At 36.4% G+C, this 23,626-nt stretch overlaps 1 protein-coding gene across 1 annotated transcript in view; it reads right to left on the bottom strand.

Moving 5' to 3' along the window:
* The window catches only part of LOC149778841 (hamartin-like), a 90,089-nt gene that overhangs the window by 13,046 nt on the left and 53,417 nt on the right, over positions 1-23,626 (bottom strand). Inside the window, exons 12-16 of the mRNA XM_089939593.1 lie at positions 17,620-17,763; positions 13,459-13,625; positions 8,382-8,512; positions 4,124-4,316; positions 2,934-3,075 (exon numbers count right to left, since the gene is read on the bottom strand). Coding sequence (XP_089795719.1) covers positions 2,934-3,075; positions 4,124-4,316; positions 8,382-8,512; positions 13,459-13,625; positions 17,620-17,763 — 777 coding nt within the window. The remainder of the gene's footprint in view (positions 1-2,933; positions 3,076-4,123; positions 4,317-8,381; positions 8,513-13,458; positions 13,626-17,619; positions 17,764-23,626) is intronic.

Here is a 23,626-nt window from a genome sequence, read left to right as displayed (position 1 = left end):
TATGTGCTTTATTTAACTTCTAAATTGTTATACATTTTAGGAAAATCAAACAAGAACAAGCTTGTACGTTCCTTGGCCTACTTCTGAAACTAGATCTATAAAAACAAAATAAAATAGAACTGATGATGGAAAAAAAGATTTCCATCAGGTCAAAAGTTTAGCTATTGAATGAAGTCATTTCATACGGCTGTCCTAAGTATATGATCATAAAAAAGTTTATCTCTCTCTCGCTAATCCATTTAATTTTTAACTTGATTGCTGAGAGAGAGACGGAGAGCAAAAATGAGTTAAAGTGTAAGAAAAGTATCATGCTTTTTCTCTTTTTAACTGTTTAAAAATTTCAGCTGGGCAATAAAAGACTTTGAGTCAATACCTGACACCTCGTAAAAATGAATGGTTGGTCTCTTTCATGCCTGTTACTCTTGATGATACAATTTATACAAGACACGACTCTTTACATGACATAATCATTAATAAACAAAACTGGCCTCTGATTTAAAGGTTGATTTAGTGGAACTTTAATTTGTTATTGAATGGGATGGCCATTTCATAACACTGGCATATGAACATGTGCTATTTATGTAAGAGCACTTTCATATCAACACATGGTTCACCCCTGCAGAAAATTAATTCTCATATTTGGAAAATTCAGCATATTGATATTTATACCTCTACAGTTACACACTACTGACATAATATAACATTTATTGCAAAATCATTCACTGCAAAGTTGCAGTGGAAAAAGAAAATATTTTCTCATACAAAATTTTCAGTTTAGCTTTTTAATATCAAATTGCAAAGACATTTTAGGACAAAAAGTAATTTTCAAGGAAGTTTCCAGAATATTTTCATTGAATTACAATTTCAGTTAGATTCCAGGACTGCCTTAAAAAACAGAAGGGCACTGGAACTCTGCAAGCTTGAGCAATTTTATCTTTTCAGTTTAAGGAATATTATAAGTTATATATATATATATATATATATATATATATATATATATATATATATAGATAGATAGAAACTATTAACCTCCTAGTTTCTGCTTTTCAAATATTGGGAGGCGTATTTATCAAAATTACTTTCCCGTTTCATCACACTTGTTTGTTTCATCGTGTAAGTATGTAATTGGTCTTGCATAGAGTCCAAAAACCAGGATCAAGAATAAAATTACTGACCTGAATACTGGCATTAAAAACTTGTTTTGAGAATATAAATCAGGGTATACAAAGGGGCAAAGATAAAAGCTTCTCATCACCCATGCGATTACATTTTGGTCATCTAGATTTAGAGGTTTCTCATTGCCATGCGATAAATTTTTGGTCATCTAGATTTAGAGGTTTCTCATCACCCACACGATAATATTTTGGTCATCTAGATTTAGAGGTTTCTCATCACCCATGCAATATTTTGGTCATCTAGATTTAGAGGTTTCTCATCACCCAAGCGATAATTGTTTGGTCATCTAGATTTAGAGGTTTCTCATCACCCATGCGATAATTTTTTGGTCATCTAGATTTAGGTTTCTCGTTACTCATGTGATAATATTTTGGTCATCTAGATTTAGAGGTTTTTCATCACCCATGCGATAATATTTTGGTCATCTAGATTTAGAGGTTTCTCATCACCCATGTGATAATATTTAGGTCATCTAGATTTAGAGGTTTCTCATCAAATGCTGTTCGAGTGTCCTGCACCTACCATTTCTTTTTAAATATTCTGATCACCCCATCCCCAAAAATAATGAACAGCAGTTTTTATATATGGACGGGATGGGGAATAATGCTCATGCCATGGGATTGTCCCTCCTTCACCTGAGCTTCAGATGTATGAAAGCACAAGCATCTACATCTGGCTTGTTAGGTGTTCAGAAGCCCAAGATGACCCTGCTTTTGAGCCACAAGTTGGTCCATTTATGCAAACTGAATACACCTTAAAAGTAGATCAGTATAATATCAGTGTGAAATAGTGATGGTGTAGCCATAACACATGTTATAAAAAAGGACAATGAATACAAACTGATATCTTGCAGTCAAATACATTATGGTAAACCAATAAAATGCAGTCATTTTTATAAGTCGTTATTTTATACAGCTGTTATAGCCAGTAATTGAAATGAAGCCCTAAAGTATCCAAAGCTTATTTCAATCAACTTTATTTGTGCAGCCATCAACAAACTGTGATTGTTACATAGAATATGTAAAAAACAAAAGAGACTTAATAACACACATAATTTATTAACCATATATGATGTCAAAAGTGTGGACGATCTGATCCAAGTGTGTTTATTTCATTATTAATATGCCCATCGGTGATTAGCAAAAAAAACAATGCTGTTGATACAATCTCTGGTTACAATACAGTATCCTTGCTTGAGGTTTTTCCACACATATGATCACATGATCAACTTACAACTTTAATGTGCCACTAGAATCTGACCAATTAGTGATTGATAAACTGACACATCTCCAAATTTGTGTAGGTGAATCTGTGTTATCTGACTGACTGTATTTTCAGTTGTGGACAGATTATTTTCTGATTATGGACGACAGTTATATCGTAACTGTACACTCTGGTGCCTGATTTTGATTTCTGGATCCTGAATGCGGATTTCTGGATTAACAGAGCAAATTAACCGTTAGGATAACTGTTCCCATCGAATTATGTCTGGATAAAGAAGTTTCCAGACTAATGGAGTCTGGATTAGTGAGGTTCCTTATGGTATTCAGTCAGCAAATGAAATCTAAATGGACTCTCCTTACAAAGGGTATACTGATTTCAGATTATGTCTAGATATGGCGGCTCCTCACTAAAAAACAATTTAAGAATGGAATTTAATTTTTTGGACATGTTCCTCCACCCTTTCGTTTGCAATATATGTGTCTGTAACTAAATGCAAGTATTGATTTTCCATATTTGACCAATGTCCAACCCACCTTTGGTCTCTGCCTTTAATGAATTGATCAAGGACTCATGTTCATGTTTGGATCGAACTGAAGACTTCATGCTCTGCAACTTCTCCTGACATTTCTGCTGTAACTCCCCCATCAACAACAATTCTTTGTGAAGATGGAATACCTGTAATCAAAATGGAATAAAGAAATTGCAAACTGACCAATCAAATGACTAATTTATCTATCAAATAGCTAACTGACCAATCAAATGATTAATGTATTTATCAAGTGTGTGTGTGTGTGAGTGTGTGTGTGTGTGTGTGATTTGGATTATATCATAACTTTAAAAAAATTTCAGTCATATCGTTAAGATGTCTGCAATGTGGCAGTTTATAGTGATGTCCAGCACTGTGGCATCATGCCCAACCAGTCACATTATCCTGACACCAGACCAATGAGTCCTAATACTAACCTGCTAATGCTGAGTGCCAAGTGAGGCAGCTGCTAGTACCATTTATTATAAGTCTTTGGTATGACTCAGTCGGGGTCTGAACCTGCAACCTCCTGCATCTGAAGTAGATGCTCTAACCCACGGGTTGGTAACCTATGGCACATAGGTTTTGTGTGGCATGTGAAGGGCAGCCAAGAAATCTCTATTTTAACAGTGTTACTCTCTTACTGGTGGCACGCACTCATTCATTTTGTAATTAATCTGGAAAAAAGTGGCATGCTAAGCAAAACAGGTTGCCGAGCCCTGCTCTAACCATTAGGTCACTGGACCAGTATATCTATAAAATGACTAACAGAACTATCGAATGACCAACTGACAAATCAAATGGCTTATTCACCTATTAAATGACTATCAATATGCGTGATTTGAAGAAAGAATTTAAGATATTAAAAAAACATGAAGAGTGTTAAGAATTGTGCAATTTCTATCATTCTGTCAAATGATCAAGCAATCCATCCATCCATCCACTTACCAACGCATTCTGCAATTTATTACCAGAAAAACACCTTAAGTTGTTCAGAGGAGGGAAAAAAACTTTATCTAGCAGCTGAGGATAAGCTTATATTTCTTGGAAAGTAAAATATTCAAACAATCACCGAGAATTTGAAATAGAATATTAAGGAAAGAAAAAAGAACTTCTGGAATGTAATGAAAAGTTTGATTCCTAGCAAGCAGACTTTCTTAGGACTTTTCTAACCCTGATGCAGCAGTATGGCTGTACCTGCTCTTTGAGTTTCAAATTTAAAGCTCCCTGCTCTTTCATATGCTCCAATTCTTTCTCTGTATTAAACAACCGTGACTCGGCATTCTGCAGTTTCTTCCTCAATGACTCTTCCTCCTCCCTCTGTCGGACTAATAATGTATTCAGCTCTTCCTTTTGTGCCTTCAAACCTTGGTTTTCCTGCAAGCAACTTCTGAAATGGAAAAAAAAATGTTTTATGGAACCCTGTACTTCACCATTTTTAGGAATTAAGATTTGCATGAAAAATTAAGGATTGTGCTGATGCTGATACTGGCATGTCTTGAAGTTTTCTTTATAAAAGGAGAGATGTAAAGAATTCTTAAGGCAGAGGAAATTAAACTTTTGCAAAGCCACTGAAAGGAACTTATATTTCATATAATATGTAATATTTCGTTTTGAAAACAAGCTATGTGTTCAGATTGTCAGTTACCATAGAAATGGCATGATGAAAACAGATAAAACAGAATGCAAGTTGTTCAGAGTTTCTGTATACAGTAGTCCCCCTCTTATAAGGCCACCCTTAATGCAACAGGGAAGTGGCCTTATAATGAGAGCTGACAAGTATGGACATGACAAGCAAATGCAGTTCAATATTTTAAATGCAGTGGTTCATCAACTTTCAGCTGAATACTATCCAACAACAAAAAAATATCAAAACCTCATATTTTAAATAACTTTGTTTTTAGACACCAGCACATCTTTGTACCATGATATAAAATGTTTTAAGTTTGTAGATAATATTTACATACATGTAGTAAAATTGTTGGGATAAAGCAAGCCTGTGGTCTTGTCTTATTTGGAGCTTGAAGTGGCTGAAGTGAACTAGCCCATGTTCAACATTCATGTTTTGGGCATATCATATAACAAGATTATTATTTTTCTTTTTATGCTACTTATGTGATGGATGACATGCACTACCTTGTAAATCCAGCCCTACCAAGCTAACAATGATGTCCAAAATAGATTATCATCTGGTGAAGTTAGATAACTTAAGAGTAAAATATTAATCTGTGATGAAGAAAAAGTGCGATTCAGTGAAAAATCAGTTGGAGTTTACTTCCCTGAGGTGGGAGAACTCTGAAAAATCACTCAAACTAATAAAAAAGTCACAAAGTGGATCGTATCTGTAAGACCTCTTGTAATAGTGTGCCAACTTGGCATGAGCAGAAGTAGTAACTATTTACACTACGGTGGCGCTCTAGAGTTTCGTATTCGGCATAGGGTTAGAATTTTAAAGAAAAGAATTTCCCAAGGTGTCCTCAATGGCTATACTGGCTATTTTAAAAGACCTTGTATATCTTGGGTATTGTTCTTTCCCAAGGTGTCCTCAATGGCTATACTGGCTATTTTAAAAGACCTTGTATATCTTGGGTATTGTTCAAAGAACCATTAATTCCCTTTATTTTGGTGTATGACTGATGGGTGCAATATGGGTTATAGAGTATACAGCTTGGCCTTTCAAAAACTGCTAGCTCCACTTAGTCATTTTCACTTCCTGGACTTCAAAGGTAAATTGTATTTTAAAAAAAGAGCCTATAACATTTTTTTACATTTTATATATGTAGTAATTCATCCATTTCACTTTCTGAAGCTGGTCTTGTCTAGTTGGGCAAAATTCATTTCCCTTATTTTAATAGGTAAAGATAGTATACTTTAGAATAATTTAGGCTGACTTTTTTAGCACAAGGGAGCAGCCATTTTGATTAGCAGTGTGCTTTGGTCATGTACAATTTCCTTAAGTATAATATCCAAAGAAATGTCAGCCATATTACATCCAAGTAGCACAGAGGCATGCCAACATTCTCTCTACCATGTATGTTTCAAATACAAACAACTTCACCTTACATACATCTCTCTCAGAAGTACATAATAACTGGTGAGTGCCCCCTATCTGGTACCACTTTCTTGATCCAATGGTAGACTACTTTCATCTGACTTCCAGCTCAGAAGCAGAGAAATTCTCTGCATTTTTGCTGCTAAAACTTACCAAAAGACATGGTGGACATCTTTTACCTTGGGAGGACTGAATTTGCTAGGCAGTGCATATTAACTGGTTCAGCTCAACATTGTAAAATACATCTGCATCTTTAGCTCAGTGAATTTTCAATTGAATGACTCTAAATGTAGCTAAAATTACATATTTCATTTCAATTTCAAAACCATTTGTAGCCACATTACATTATAATCTAACATATTGGTCATCAAGTTATGGATGAGGTTTTTTGATACAGAACTGACAGTTACGGCAGCTGTCATGTGCCACGGACATAGAAACATCATCTACATGAGGTACAAATTATATCATAAACAGACATTAAGTAGAAATTTAAAATAGTTTCAAGAAAACATGATGTTGCAGATGATGTCTCTTTGCTTGTTGCATGTGGCATCTCCCATGACCATTCATTCCTAACTAAAAAATAGACTCTTCCATAATGCCATGCCCAACTTGGAGGATTGTTTGACACGGTTCAATCTTGATCAGCATGTATCAAATAAGTAATGTTGCTATCCTGTTGATACAAACAGAGACAAAATCATTTATGCACAAACGAGTTAGATAACTGTACACTTCAATAAAAACTCTTTCAGCAATAGGCACGGATATCATTCACAACAATGAGCTGAACAAACTATAATGTGTTATAATTGGGTATCTGAATAAAACCAAATGCACTGTAAAACAGTCTGACTTCTACAACGATGAACACCTTCACACAAATAATCATAAAATGTATTTTTACAAAAAAACATCTCAGAAAATCACTAGAGGTGGGAGATGAAAAGGGCCTTTATCACATTTGGTACTTAGTACTTACCCCTAGGTTATGGAGCCTCGAGTGGCTGAGTGGTCTAAAGTGCTCACTGTTATGGATCATTGTCATCTCAACTCTGTCTGCGTGGGTTCAGGTTCGGCTCAAACCAACGAGCCAGATAAACATTCTGGTTATGACTGGTATTTTACTGCATAATCCTTTCCATTCCATCTTTAGATGTCACAAAGTAATCATTCATGTTTCTGTGATCATATTATTTTATTTTATTTTTTTGTCACAAAGACCTTGATCTTTGACCTTAAAATCAATAGGCTTCTTCCCTGCCAAATGCAAACCATGCAAAATGTTAAGTCCATGTATGTAATGTAAAACTATTTTATTGTGCAGAAACAATATTTTGTCAGACTTGGTGACCTTTACAATTGGACCCAGATTCTGATAGGGTTTTTCCTTACCCCAAGTATATGATATCCACAAAGATTGTAAACTGCAGATGGTGGAGAACTCAAGTAATTGTGCAGAAAACATTTTTCTTCCTTCAGTCATAATGGCCTATGAATTTTCTGACTCTAAAATTGATAGGGTCCATCCTATCCCTACATACAAGTCATCAACAAAGTTTGGTAATTGAAGATGACTCTAAAATTGATGGGGTCCATCCTATCCCTACATACAAGTCATCCACAAAGTTTGGTAATTGAAGATGACTCTAAAATTGATGGGGTCCATCCTATCCCTACATACAAGCCATCCACAAAGTTTGGTAATTGAAGATGACTCTAAAATTGATGGGGTCCATCCTATCCCTACATACAAGCCATCCAATTTGGTAACTGTAGATGGTGAAAAACATGCAGAATCAAATTGGTAATAGCTAGATGCATACCTGCCACCTTCAGCAGAATGAAAATCAGGATATGAAATGCAAAATACTGGAAGAAATTATGATCAGTGTTTGCAACCAGATATTAGCAAAAAACTTTTCAAAGAAATTGACATCTCTGTTGTCCTATGCCATTTACTTCATGTAAAAATGTATGCAACAGTCATACCATAAAAATCAATTTTCCATTTTCATCTTTTATCCTGCTATTTAGTGTTAATTAACACATTAAATATCAGCATAAAAGATGATTTTTAAAAAAATAATAGATTTTCACTGTATGGCTGTTATGTATTCCTTGCAGAAATTCTACAAAACTTTTGCTCTCTTTGCACAGCCATCATGAATCAAAAGGTACTTTAAAAGCAAAATCTTTTGCATTTTTAAAAATCGGGATTTTAGACAACAGTCAAGGAAATAAGGATTTTACGATTTTAAGCAAAATTCTGGGTGATCCTGAGTAAATCGAGATAAATGGCAGGTCTGTGAATGTTCAACATCACAACACAATACACTCGCCTTGTTGCAGACACATGAAAACAACTGATAAATGCAGTTTTGTGATTAGAATACTCACTTCAGCTGAAGTTGCCTCTGATACTCATCACTGTCAATATTATCCTTAAGTCTTCTGTTATCACCCTGCAGAAGTTTCAAGGACACCTGAAGGTCACGAATTGTATTCTCATGCATCTTGATTTGATCCCTCTAGGAAAAAAGTAAGCAGGTCACTGAGCCTGATAAATGAGACATAATGTCCAAAAGGAAAACAAAATTCTAGAAATTAATTATAACAAGAAATTCCACAGAAATGTGCATGTCTTGCCTGTTCTCCTGACTGATTCAGATAGGATTTCAATTTCAAGTGACCCTGACTTTGCCTTAGGATCAGAAGGCTGGTACAGGAGCATATATATTTAAAAGCTACCTTCATAATTAAATAGTGTGTATTCTATCCCTCCCAGTGTTTCATACTAAAATAAAACTTTACCAAGATTTTAAAATTACCAACACCTTTGCTAAGGTCAGAGGAAGGCATGGGAATGAAAGGGCAGTACTTACTAAATATAGAATTAGTATAATCCTAGTATCACTGCTATTTGTCCAAGAGTCTGGGATAACAATTTTAACTAGATTTTTAAATCACCTTGACCTTCTCTGAGGGTCTGGGACAGATGAACATGAAAGGACACATCTTTCCGATTTTATTGTCAATGTATGTTAGCTATCTGTCTCAGAGTTTGCGACTTATTAATTTTTCTGAAAACTTAACTAAAACCATAGCTACTGTTAACATCAACATCCTACCGCTCCAGTGGCCTAGTGGTTAGAGTGTCCTCCCCAGATATGACAGGTTGCGGGTTTGAACCAGGACCGAGTCATACCAAAGACTTATAAAAATGGTATAAATAGCTGCCTCACTAGGTGCTCAGCATTAAGAGGTTAGTGTTAGGACTGGTTGGCCTGGTGTCAGGATAATGTGACTGGATGGGACATGATGCTACATGTCTGCAGCATGATGCCTCAGTGCTAGACATCACTATAAACTGCCACATTGCTGACATCAAGTGATATAACTGAAATTTTTTAAAAGTTACATTAAAATCCAAATTACAAACACACGACAGCAACACCATTAGTGCAGAATGTGTGGTACCTATATTTTGCAATAGTTTTGTCTTGACCATTTTTATTAAACCATTTTATCCTCATTACCAATTTCAACTAAGCAATTATAAATTCATTGTGGTAAAACTGAGCATCATACAGCAGCAAAAGAAATTAAGATGATCTTCACAATGTTTACTAAAAATGAAGTAACATTGTAATTTCTTGACTACAGTAAATAAAACTCTTAATACATCTCTTAAAAGGAAACAAAATTTGCAGCACAATGAATATATTTTGTTATCATTTACTAGTGTATGTGTTCACAAATGCATTTTGAAAAATGACTTCAAAGAAAAACAACAATGATAAAAAAATTTACTTCGATGTTCAGTGAATCTTTTACCGAATTATATTTCTATTGTTGTTTGTTGTTGTTGTGGTGGTGGTATAATGAAATTTTTCAGCACATTATAGGCTATAAATGGCATTCAGTATATTTGCTGGAGGAAGAACCCCAGAAAACCCCAGGAAGAACAACCACCTACAGGAAGTGGCAAGTTTTCTCATGTACCCACATCATCTGAGCCGAGATATGAATAAATGCAGACAGAGGTGAGATGTCAGTGAATTGTAAAGATGATCACCTTAGACACTCAGCCACCTGGGGCCCCCTCCACTGTTGTTTAAACGTCAGCTTTTATGATTTGGTTTCCTTGGCTTTTTGTATGAAATGGGGCTCTGGATTCCCTGCGACCAAATTCTGTTACCCCTCTTCTCTCTTAAAGGTTAAGCAGCCAGTGAACATTTATGACAACTTCAATGTGCACTGTTCTTCTGATAGACACTGGAACTAGTACTGCAACTCTTCTATTACAACTCAAAGATGCAACGTACCTTTGAAATGCTGGCCATATACTTTTCACTGAGTCCCATGCAATTACATATATGCATTATATGCTAACACTTCTTCCAGTCTGAAGAAAATTCTATGCTATCATTCTTGGAACAGTGATCTGGTCACTCCTGAAGTTTTCTTAGTTGTTGTTGTTGTTGTTGTAGGGTTTAACACCATTTTTCAGCACACGATAGGCTATACATGGTGGCCAGTATTAATGGTGGAGGAAGAATCCAGCTAAACCCCAGAAAGAACCACCGACCCACAAGAAGCTACTGGTAAGCTTTCTCACATACCCACACTGGCCGAATCCGAGACTCGAACCCATGCAGACAGAGGTGAGATGGCAGTGATCCATAACGGAGAGCGCTTTAGACCACTCAGCCACTTGGGGCCTCAAAGTTTTCTTGGTAATCTGACAGCATTTGTGGAACTTCAACCTGTTATTAAACATGCACACCAGATTGTCTGCTTACCATGCTGAGACTTTGGGTCATGAAAATTTGAGAAGACAGATATGGCTTTTGTATCCTGCAGAGCACAAAACATAAGTTTGTTTTTTTCTGCTACATTTTCACTCATGTTAATTAAAATTTAACTTTTTTGGTGCCAACTCTCTTTTTAATAATCCCTTCCTGCTGTTACAGAAAGTTCCAAAGACTATCCTACCTCTAGTATACAATGAGGCTGTGAAAATAGACTGTCAAATATTTTCCAAACATGCTAGCTGAGAGCCATTGCTACTCTGTATGGCAGCTCCCCTTCTTGACCATCTTCTTTGTCCATGTATACTGGAATCTGTGCATGCATCCAGTGTGTAGACGTGGAATCTGTGCATGCATCCAGTGTGTAGCTTGGAATCTGTGCATGCATCCAGTGTGTAGACTTGGAATCTGTGCATGCATCCAGTGTGTAGACTTGGAATCTGTGCATGCATCCAGTGTGGAATGAGAATCTGTGCATATATCCGGTTTGTATACTTATAATTTGTGCATATATCTAGTGTGTGGACATGGAATCTGTATATATCCAGTGTGTGGAATTGGAATCTGCGCATATACCCCGTTTGTATGCTTATAATATGTGCATATATCCCATGTGTATACTTAGAATCTGTGCATATATCCAGTTTAAATGTATTCCATAGTTTTAACCCTATTTTATGGGTTTTCTGAGAGATACTGTCTAATGTCTTTCAAATTTAAACATGCTTACATTAATTGATGCATTCAGTTTAGGGGTGAAATTGAACGAAAACCTCTAGTCAAAATAATCAAGGTGCCATCTAATTTTCTTTAGTTTATCTGGTGGCCCCCCACCCCATCTGCAGCCTCTTCTTCAATGTCATGTTGATGTAAATATCTACAAATAAGATCATATCTATCACAAGACATGATTTTATTGAAGGCTGCGATAAAGATATACTTATTTTGTCGCCAATAGCTGTCTTGATGGAAACCTAATTATTCCCATGGCAAAACATAAGCCTCTAGAGGCTTTCATTGTAGGAAAATCTAGTGGTGTACACTTTAGAGATTTTGAATGAAGAGTGGGATTTTTTTACGCTCTTGTTCAGTGTAACAGTTGCTCTCATCTACCATCAGATACTTTTTTAAAATTTCATCATCCCAAAGTAATTCAAAATAATGCAGTGAATTGGCTTCTTCTGCGTGTGGAACTGTTACCCATGAATCAATTTCAATTTTGGCTGTATGTTTGTGTGATTTGGATTTTTTAATGCAAGTTTAACAATTTTAGTCACATTGCTACGATGTCAGCAGTGTGGCAGTTTATAGTGATGTCTAGCACTAGGGCATCATGCTGCAGACATTTAGCATCATGTGCCACCTAGTCACATTATCCTGACACCACACCGACCAGTCCTAAGACTACCCTCTTAATGCTGAGTGCCTAGCGAGGCAGATGTTAGCACTATTTTTATTGATCTTTGGTATGACTTGAGAAGAGAACAAGACAGAGAGAAAGATAGAGAGAGAGATGGGGGGGGGGGGGGCTGGGATTAAAACCCAAGAGCTCCCACATCAGAGGCGATGTTTTAACCACTTAGGCCACCAAAACACTCAAATTGTGTCTGCAACTGAGGTGAAAAACTATCCCTGGGCCATTCCCCTTGAAAGATTTCAAACTCCATTTCATTTTCAGAATCACTGTTGAGCAGTGTATGAAGACATGTGTCATAATTTTGGTCAACTTCACACAACTCTAATCCATCACTTAAGTCATTATTATCATCAGAAACATCAACTTCAATATCTTTTCTCTCACTGTCAATAACAAAATTAACATCTGAAATGTCATCCATGATTTTATCAATCAATTTTCAATCAAGCAAGCACTATTGCAGCTATTTTTTGGGTAAAATCTCACTGCAGAGTCATGTATCGACCATTTCCTTATTTGGTGATGAAGTATACAACACATTTCTACAAAGGCAACACAAATACTGAGTAGATTATGTCCGTAGACATATTCAGGATAGAATAAGATACAAGGACCATAGACATACTCAAGATAGAATGAGATACAAGGACCATAGACGTATTCTGGATAAAATGAGATACAAGAACCAAAAACATATTCAGGATAGAATGAGATACAAGGACCACAGACGGTATTCAGGATATAATAAGATACAAGGACAAAAGACATTCAGGATAGAATGAGATACAAGGAATACAGATGTATTCAGGATAGAATAAGATACAAGGACCATAGACATACTCAGGATAGAATGAGATACAAGAACCACAGACATATTCAGGATAGAATGAGATACAATGACCATAGATGCATTCAAGATAGAATAAGAAATAAGGACCATATATATATATTCAGGATAGAATGAGATGAAAGGACCACAGACATATTCAGGATAGAATGAGATACAAGGACCATAGACATATTAAGGATAGAATGAGAAACAAGGACCATAGTCATGTTCAGCAAAAAATGGATTAATTAACAAAGAAATTAAATGGAAAAAGCTGAAATTACAAAAACAGCTATCAAGAAAAATGGATCTCATTTACTCAAACCATTAATAACTCAAATAACTCAAACTGATTACTATGACCATTAGAGTTAGAGACGAGATTTAACTATATTCAGATTTACTGTACAAACTTACCATAGTAGTGTTCTCTTCCTCTACAGCTTTGGCATGTGTAATTTTACGAAGAAGTCTCCTATTTCGTTTTGCATGCTGATCTCTCTTATGTCTCTCATACATAAGCTGGTTGTGCATTAGTAGGATTTGCCCTCGCAAGATGTTAACTTCATCTACTGGAGGCACACCTGAAAATTTAACTGAAAATAAACATTTTCTTAAAAACTAAACTACAATTGAATACTGTCTAAAATTAACTCTATGAAGCTTACAGTTATGCATCAGAACACGAATTCCTAAGTCTTGAAATATCTTATTCAAAACAAGCTGACATTTTAAAACAAATATGCTACCTGTTTGGATTGGTCAAAGTTTGTCAAGCATTTTTATTAAAATGAGTTGTTCAAAGTTGTCTTTTAATTTTTCATTATCAGTGGCTATATTGGACGGCAGATTTAAATTTTCATTATCAGTGACCATATTAGATGGCAAATTTAATTTTTCATTATCAGTGACCATATTAGATGGCAAATTTAATTTTTCATTATCAGTGGCCATATTTGATGGCAGATTTAATTCTTCATTATCAGTGGCCATGATAGATGGGAAATTAACACATTTGTTCCACCCCAGTAACACATCTACTTAACCCATGTGATGGATGGACAAAACAATGGTGAGCAATTTTCCTGTGTAAATATACCCTCCCCTGCTTCACATGCCAACCCAATGATAGAGGCAAGTCTAATGTAAAAAAAAAGTTCACAAAATCTTCTGAAAATATCATGAGTACAATGACTCCTCAATGTACACATCTACTGATGGTTATTGTAGTACATACTAAGTTTCAATGCTAAAAACTGTACAAATAGTTACATTCAATAAATTAAGTCATACCCTGCATCCTGCTTTAGTATAAGACAAAATAGAGCTTGTTCAAAGATAATGGAAGCCAAAAGATTTGTCAATATGCATACCGTTATTCTTGAAAATTTGTTATACATAAAAATTTATTTTACTTACCTGCAATCTCTGTGGAAAATGCCAGGGAATTACAGATGAGAATAAATGAACACCCTATGAATATCAATAACAAAGATAATCACAACCAATCTGACCACAACATAAAATGTGTTCAGTATCAGATAACAGAAATTTGCCAGTCTGATCCTGAGCTCCCTAGTAGCTAAATTACTCAGAAAGATTGAGAACTTTAATAGATAAACCTATTACATACCCTGGTACTCTGGTAGGGATCAACATCTCTGTTTAAATGGGTATTAAGTCATTTTCATATTTAATTTCTAATATTTCCTCCCAATGTTTCATACTAAAAATAAAACTTTACCGAGACTCAGATATTCAGGCCCAAATGTCTGTAAAATCAACTCTTCCGACTGTCTTTCCTAAAACTTGCATTTGAATGATTATGTCATAAACCGTGAGAAAACTAGATAATCCAGTTTCAGAATGCCAACAAGCCAAGTGTTTGCTACAAAAGTAACCATTCTATCCCTTTCTAAAACGAAGCAAGGAAACTACTTTCAAAATATATAAAATGACAAAAAGTGGTAGACTATCTTTAGAGTATGGCCAGCACATTTATCCAGCACATCCACAATCACTGTGATTAGAAGATATGCAAACACAAACCAAAGAGAAAACTGGATAATCTGGTTCCAGAATACCATCAAGCCAAGTGTTTGCTACAACTCAATCACTCGATCCCTTTCTAAAAGAAAGCTAGGAAACTACTTTCAAAATTTGGCAAAGTACAAATAGTGGCAGACAATCTTCATGAGTGTGGCCAAAAAGGCAAATAATCTAAAATATTTAGAAGCAAATTTACAAACCTCAAACACACTTCAAAGTTAGAGGTCACTGTACTACACATAATTTTATTTGCTCATATACCTGCCATCTCTGTGGCAAACAATATGTAGGTAAGACTAAAAAGGGATTACAAGTGAGGATAAAAAAACACCTCAGGGATATCATCTGTAATATAAAAAAAAGATACCCCACTGTCTAACACTGTAGTCAACCTGACCATAACATAAACTGCATTCAGTATCAGATAGCATAAACCATCCAATGTGATCACTAAACAGCAACATTAATAAGAAAGAGACATTTAATAGATACATAAATTACACAGCTGGTAGGGATCAATATCCCTGTTGAAATGGAAGTCCAGGCATTTTTAACAAAAAACAATAAACAGAGTATGTCCAACAGGTGCTAAAAATAATGGGATAAACAGTAAACATCTTAATGAATGTGACGACTAATACTGTTACCTGTGAATAAAATGTAATACAATCTGGTCATTACATTCAGAAAATCTACAATTTGTTGTTGTTTTCATTTTATGTTCTATTTTTATGGATGGAAACTATTCCAAGAGGGTCCAGATACTTGGATTAATAAATGGTAGCTAAATCTGGAAGTGTTTCTGGAAAAAAAGGATATTGTTTTTTTCTCTTATTAAAAGATAAAAATGTAAAACATACATTTCAAATAATTTGTGATTAATGGCATTTAATTTATGACTGGCTAAAAACAAAATAATGCATATATAGTCAAACCTGTCCAAATAGCCACCTTTATTCAGTGGTTACCTGTTCAAAATGACCATTATAATTTCTCCCCAGCAAATTCATTGTACTGCTCCGGTGGCCTAGTAGTTAGAGCGTCTGCCTCGGATGCAGGAGGTTGTGGGTTCGATACCTGGCCCGAGTCATACCAAAGACTACAAAAATGGTACCAACAGCTGCCTCGCTTGACACTCAGCATTATGAGGTTAATGTTAGAACTGGTTGGCCTGGTGTCAGGATAATGTGACTGGGTGGGACATTGTGCTGCATGTCTGCAGCAATGATGCCCTAGAGCTAGACATCACTATAAACTGTCACACTGCAGACATTGTAGCGATATGACTGAAAAGTTGTTAAAGCTATGTTAAAAATCCAAATCTGGGGTATCATGCCACAGACATGTAGCATTATGTGCCACCCAGTCACATTATCCTGACACCAGGCCGACGAGTCCTAACACTAACCTCTTAATGCTGAGTGCCAAGCGAGGCAGCTGTCAGTACCATTTTTGTAAGTCTTTGGTATGACTTGACCGGGGATTGAACCCATGACCTCCCCCATCAGAGGAGGACACTCTAACCACTAGGCCACCGGAGTGGTCGGATTAGTACTTGTCACAAACTTCCAAATTCAACCCAGATAGCACCAATCTTCAGCAATTCTGGCTGGCAGCAATTTACCACATTCCAAAACAGACAATGGAGGGAACATTTTCAATTCTAAGTCTGACTCCAGAATCAGTAATGATGTACCATCTCCTGAGTGTTGAGAGCAACAATGATGAGGAATGTTGCAAATTAAGACAATGATCTACGAAGACCTGTTAAAAATGCTTGTCCTACGTAAAATGAACGGCAATAATTATATGAAAGAACTGATGTGATGAGATGTGTACATTTTAATATAGAAAAAGTTTGTTCAATAGTTGTCATTTTTGTCCATCAACATGTTATCAATCAGGTCAACAAAAGTCTTCAAGTCCTCCTGATTTGAAGTCAAAACTACCAAACAAATTTTGCAAATCTCCTGATCTGTCCTAATAATAATAATAATGAGGACTTTGTATAGCGCATAATCTTTAGAAGCTCTAAGCACTTCACAACATTAGACAACACCTATAAGATAATATAAAAAAACATATAATAATATTATTACAAAAACAAACACCATGCAATTAGAAAAACATTAAAAAAAAAAAAAAACATGCTGAGAATATTTCAGGTAGGAAACATTATTAGGTCTTTAAGTTTGTTCTTGCAGTCGAAATAAGTGAGTTTTGAGAGCCCTCTTGAATGTGATCACTGTGTCTTTGTGTCCAAGTACAGTGGGCAATTCCTAAGCTGATCTCTTTGTTCCATCCCATGTATATTTTTAGTTCAGTGTTCATAGTGAAATGGAATATGGTTCTTTGCTTTGTCTTTTTTTATTTTTTCTACAAATTTCCCTTGACAGTCTACAAAGCACTCAAAGCACTTTTTCATTCGGCTTTTGCTATATATAGAGTCAGTTTTACCTTCAAAGTGAGTCCAGTTGACTGTGCAAGAGCTGGTGATAGGGATTTTACTACATATAGAGTCAGTTTTACCTCCAAAGTGAGTCCAGTTGACTGTGCAAGAGCTGGTGATAGGGATTTTACTGAGCTCTTTGGCATGCATCTCACTGCCAAGCTGAAGATGACGATCCAAAAGTTCGGATGGTGAAAATGTACTGAACATTGGCACCTCAACACCTGAAGAAAAAAATAAGACAAAAAACCTGAAAATTTGATGACCACTGATTGTCATACTTAACTGTCAGTATTCTGCTTATGTGAGGGTTCAAAAATGCATTGATGACTTGGAGAACCTGCCTAATAGTAACAAGACAGATCATAAGCTTGTAAATACCAGATTATTTTAGGTGCTTCATTTTACATCAGCACTTTTAAATTTCACTCCGCTAAATGGTGCAAAGGTTCATCTTAGAGAAACAATTTGATTTAATCAATGTCATTTTCAATACTGGATGGCACAAGCAAGTTTTAATCTGTTAGTTCTAACCATTATATTTTATATTACTAAAATGTAAATGCTGTTTCGATTCATGCACTTTTGCATACAGAATTTAAACAATCTCACGCAATATTAATGAGAGACTTGACACCTCAGTAAAGAAGAAACAAATCTTATTTAGCATTCAAATAAAGATTGCCCAAAACAACTGCTACATTAATGCTATATTTTCTGAAACAGGGATGCTTGAGAACATGAGGAGTATAAATATTACACATTGTTAGCAACTAATTGCAGCATGATTCAGCAAAGTGATTTTATTGTATCTTCCCTTTGGCCATCCATCCATCCATATCCCTTTTCCATTGCCACTTTTATTAAACCTCTGTGTTGAAATTTCCCAAATTTCATTTTTAAGTTCCCTTCTTATGACCATGTGCAAGAGGGGTATAATATTCTGAATCCTCCCCTGAGATCCCTGAGAGAGTGTTAAACATCAAATTTGAAGAAAAAAAATGCAATTACAAAATTTCAAAACTATTTTTGACCAAATACAGCATGACCTTGCTGTAGCATACTCTAAATTCAGATATAACATGGTTGTAGCTTGGCTCCTGAAATTTTTATATACATGTATTTTTCTTCCACATGAAAAAAATGGCTTTGTTAAAATTACAAAAAAGAACATGTAAAAAGTTTATTATCATTTTGGGGAAGAGATCACATGAATTCTATAAAAAGATGATCATGGCATGATTCTTGAAGTTTCAGATACATGTATTTTTCTTGTACATGAAAAAGTATTTCTTCTTGTCAAAAGTACAAAAAATAATGTTTACAATTTTAATTCAAGGATCATACTAGGCTTTGCTAATGTTGTATTTTGTGATTTATTTTCTTTATTGGCAACAAAATATATTTGGTGATTTTTTGTGTGTGACATTGTTGGCTGTTTAAACTAGTTTCTTGAGTTTGGAGTGGAGAAATTCAGAGGCACCAAGAAAGGAACTGCAAGCTTGATATAAAACACATGGGAATCTAACTCTTGTTACATAAACATGTTCTTTGTTCTTACTGACAAACTGTTATATCATAATCCGCTTATGCTTACATTTGGCCTGAGTACTGTATGCTGTGGTACACTCTAACAGCCATGTTAATGGGACTAGTTACAATTGGCCAACCTTTGAAGGCAAGAACAGTAACTGCTACAATTGACCAAATGACACCTAATTCCTTTTTTCTAATGTAGCGAGAAAAAAAATCGTTTTGCTGGTACTTCAAAGAAAACTGATTACCTTCGAAGCAGCAACTGCTCTATATAAATAGTAAGCAAATGAAAATAAAAAATCACTTGCAATGTTCTACAATTATTTAATGTTGCTGGCATTTGTTTGGTCGTCCAAAGCTGTCCTTTAGCGGTGACTTCAATAACACATGCATCTTTCATCTGATAAAGATAACTAGACTCTTCAATAAAAACAAAGAACCTTTCATCAAAGGAAGTTAGAACCAAACTTAAAGAAAAATAATGGAATCTGATGGATTGTTGCATTTTCTAAAGTTAATGGAACATGTTTATTATGCCATGAGAGTTTCCTTTTGCAGGAAAAAAGTTTATGCTTACAATCGCTACCAATGGTGGCATAAACACAAATTAAATTTCCAATCTTTTGAAACCAGAGATATTTGGCCTTCAAGTTAATTGAAGATGGGATATCTTGCAGTATTTAATGGATTATGGATTGTACAATACAAATGTAAAATGTCAATATACAAGTGTATTTCAGACTAGTTTGTCTTCATTTAATCAAAAGCACATACTTTTGTGCTCACTTTAATCCCCCCCCACCTGGCCATTTTTTGGTGAATATGCATCATTTTCTTCAGCTAAATGACTTGGTTGTTTATAACACAGTTCAGTTTATAACATGGTCAGGCTCTCTGGACCTCAACCATCGTGTTCACAGAATGAAGAAACAACATATCTAATAGTTTTTGGCTAGAAGTCCAGAGAGTCTGTTGACGGAAGTGACACTCTGCTGGTGAAGAATTCAATTCTTCCCTCTTATCTTTTCTTTTGGTCACTATATAAGTAATTTCCAATATTCTGTTCCACTGAAAGGATGAACTTCTCCCTGCAAAAAGGCAGCACTAATGATAATACATTTACACTGTGCAAAGGAGATCCCTGTCAGGTGTGGACCTACTTAGGTTACCCAGGTTAATCCAGTGAAATCTCCAAGGCTATGCCTAGAACTGAGGTTATACCGTCATGAACACAGGCACCACTGATGCCTTCAGTATGCTCCAGATAGCATCTGAAAATGCAAACTGGGTTGTGCAGTTTCATCTCTCTCAGTAGGCTGATCTAGGAAAGTGGGTGAATAGTCATTTTTTTTTAAACCTGTAGATGGTAACCAGTTCTTAGAGACGATACCTGGTTGTGTAATTAGTACATCTGATACATCAAAATTAAACCCATGTTTTTTGGGTCCACAGATAGTGCATGGAACTCACTCAACCCCCACATAGTTAAGTTGGGTCATGTCAAGAACCAGGAGAAGTTTCATTAGTGGACCAAGGAGGAGCAGGGCCTGGAGTGGTCAAAATTGGACAAGTTGGAGAATTAGTGATAAGATTGCTGCCAATATGGCCATATGAAATGTCATCATTTTTCAGTCATCTTGTACTGCTACTGTCAAGTTAGAAAACATGAATTTGGCAAGTTAAAAAGTGTGATCTGATGCACTGAGGGCAGCATTATGTTCAACTAAAATATTTGTACAGTATACTTAGACTGTAATGATCTCCAGTTTAGTTTCAGAAACTGAAATTCCGAACTCCATGGATGTCGATGGTTTTTTTCTGGGTATCTCCACTCAGTGTAATTGTTGTTTTCTTTTAATTTAATGTGGTGGTAGCTCTCCTACCGCAGGTAATACTCAAACTGACTCAATGTTTAAAAAATGTTCTGTTTGAACTGCTGATTATTCCTTTCAGCATCTATGTGGTATTCATTTGTTGGATGTTATTTCCAGATAATACTAAAATGTAAACCCAAGAGTTTGATGAGCTGGCATTTTGCAAGACAGTAATATTTTGTGCAAATCAGGTTTCTTCAATAGTGCTTTCCTTATCACATTAGACATTACTCTCTGCTACATCCGAATCCTGCCATCCCTAAAAGATGACAACTGTCCATCCATCCGTGTGTGTGTGTGTGTGCGCGTGTGTGAAGGGAAGCAACTCTTACAGGTTATCTCCCCTAGTTCCCGCTGGGTGGCTACTGGTGGAATAATGGTAACTTTGGCTGTTGGAGAAGGGTGGGGGTCACTATGATTTTCCTGGGCATGTCTGCTGTTAAACTGAGCAGATATTTGATCCAGGACATTTTTCATGTATGATGGGCATTCAGAACCATTTTTCACTCAGCATGTTCCTTGTCAGATTCAGTTTTAGAAGTAATAGAAGGAAAGCATAAGCTTACACTTCCTCCCCACTGACTGAAAGAGCATTGATGGACCATGCCACTGGGTACAGGCATGGAAAGATGAATATGGGTATTCTGTTGTTCCCCTTTTTACACATAGGTCTCCATATGAAGCAGTTGGCCTCTGCTTGATAATAAATCAACTAGGGCATTAAGTCTGCCCAGGACGAGTACATTTGTTTGATGTTGGATACCAATACCATGACACAAGGGTCTGCTGATTTCATCCTTCCATGTCTGAAGACATAGGTCACCACAACCAAATTGTCGACATCATCCAAACCACCTTCCCAAGCATGGAAGGCATTGAGAATGGTCTTAATTTCCAGGAGACTGATATGAAGAGCCATCTCTTGCAATGTCCACTCACCACTCACCATCAGAAAGTCCAGAAGCAAATGTGCCTCCCACCACCACCACCAACAGGACAAACTGTTAACAGATTGTTATTTCTATTTGATGGGCTTTGAAAGCTATCCCTGCCATTAGCCACTCCCCATCTTGCTTGCTACAGGAGATGGAAGTTTTATGGTGATCAAAATGACACAAGATCAGGTACCACTGTGCTTTAAGAGATTTTTGCAAAGGTAGCCAAAGTATAACAGGTCTGCCACTACACTGAACGGGCAATTGACGAAGGAACTCCCTTGATAAAATAAATGTCTGTGCCTTCTCTGACACATGAATGATACTGTCAATGTACTTGAAAGAAAGACTAAAAAGATTGATATGAAATGGAAACTCCTTAACTTGATGAACAAAATTCTGAGAAGGGATGATGTCAGACTTCACCTTGACTGTCCACCCTAACCTGCAGATGACGCAGAGAAGGTTGTTCATGTCATGAAATAAAAACTTTCCAAATGTTTTTGCAGCATGTTGTCCAAGCATGCCAGTGTAGAGGAAGCAATCATGAAGATGGACATGACGTAGTCCAATATTTTGTTGAAGGTACTTTGGTTGAGACTGAGATCCAATGGAAGGGTAAAGAATTGGTACACTGTCTCATGGTGAAGCAAAGTTATCTGCATCAGACCTTGTGAATGGGTTTATGGAAATATGTGGACGACAGGTTCAGATTCCTATATCTGTCACACCACACAGAAAAACAGATGGACCTTACTATCTCAATTTTTAATTGGGGTGGGAGTGAGAGTAATGAATTTAATGAACCTCCCCAAGTCTATTAGAGGTCTCAATTTCCAGATGGTTTCTTTATCCAGAAAGAGTCAAGACAATAAACCAGGGGAGTGTGGTTTTTAGATTACATCCCCTGGCTTCTGTAAAATGTCTGTCTTTGTGGGATCGCTTGAGATCACTGTAACAAAAGGGGAGATTAAGTTGGGGCTGGATAAAAGAGATCCTGAGCCCCTTGAAAACAACTTTGTTTACCCAACCATTTTAGTGGTGGGGGGAATAGGTTGATCAAAGTCTGATGAAACAGGAGTCTGGCACCCACAGGAGAGTTGCCAGAAGGTGGAGTAAAGGCAAGTCACTAATGGTCGGCCCGAGGCTTCGGGGAGGAGAAACTTTGTTGTCCCTCTCCCTTTCTGGCCCTCCTGCAGCAGTTAGGGGCATATGGCTGCCTATAACTCATTTGGCCACAAAATGTTTGCCATTATTGTTGTGAATCACCCCTATGAATGGTCTGCCATTTATCATTCTTTCTCTGGTACACTCCATGATGAGGTTGTGGAGAGATGGGGAATTACATGGATGGCTGAAGGAGCATACCTGTGCTTCCTGCTTTCTTGCCTCCTCAATTTGTCCCCTGAAGAGAAAAGAGAACCGAAAAAGAGAGAATGCAGTGTCACTGTATGATCTGTTTTGAGAGAAAAGGACCATAGGAGTATGTCCTTTCTTGTCAAATTCATGTTAGATGAGGTCATTAGGGTAATCACCACTGTGTGGTGAGCAGCCCTATTAATTACCTTGTTGATACAGTTTACCAAATCCCAGGCAAAATCACTTCTGGCCTTCTTGGCTAGGAGCTCAACATTAAAAGGTTAGTGTTAGGACTGGTCGGCCTGGTGTCAGTATGATGTGACCTGGTGGGACATGATGCTAAATGTATCTGGCATGGTGCCCCAGTGCTAGGCATCACTATA

The sequence above is a fragment of the Sinohyriopsis cumingii genome, chromosome 17, assembly GCF_028554795.1.
Source record: "Sinohyriopsis cumingii isolate HCF-2022 chromosome 17, ASM2855479v2, whole genome shotgun sequence".
NCBI lineage: Eukaryota > Metazoa > Mollusca > Bivalvia > Unionida > Unionidae > Sinohyriopsis > Sinohyriopsis cumingii.
The sequence above is the reverse complement of the archived record's forward strand: the minus strand, read 5'-3'. Positions and strand labels throughout refer to the sequence as shown.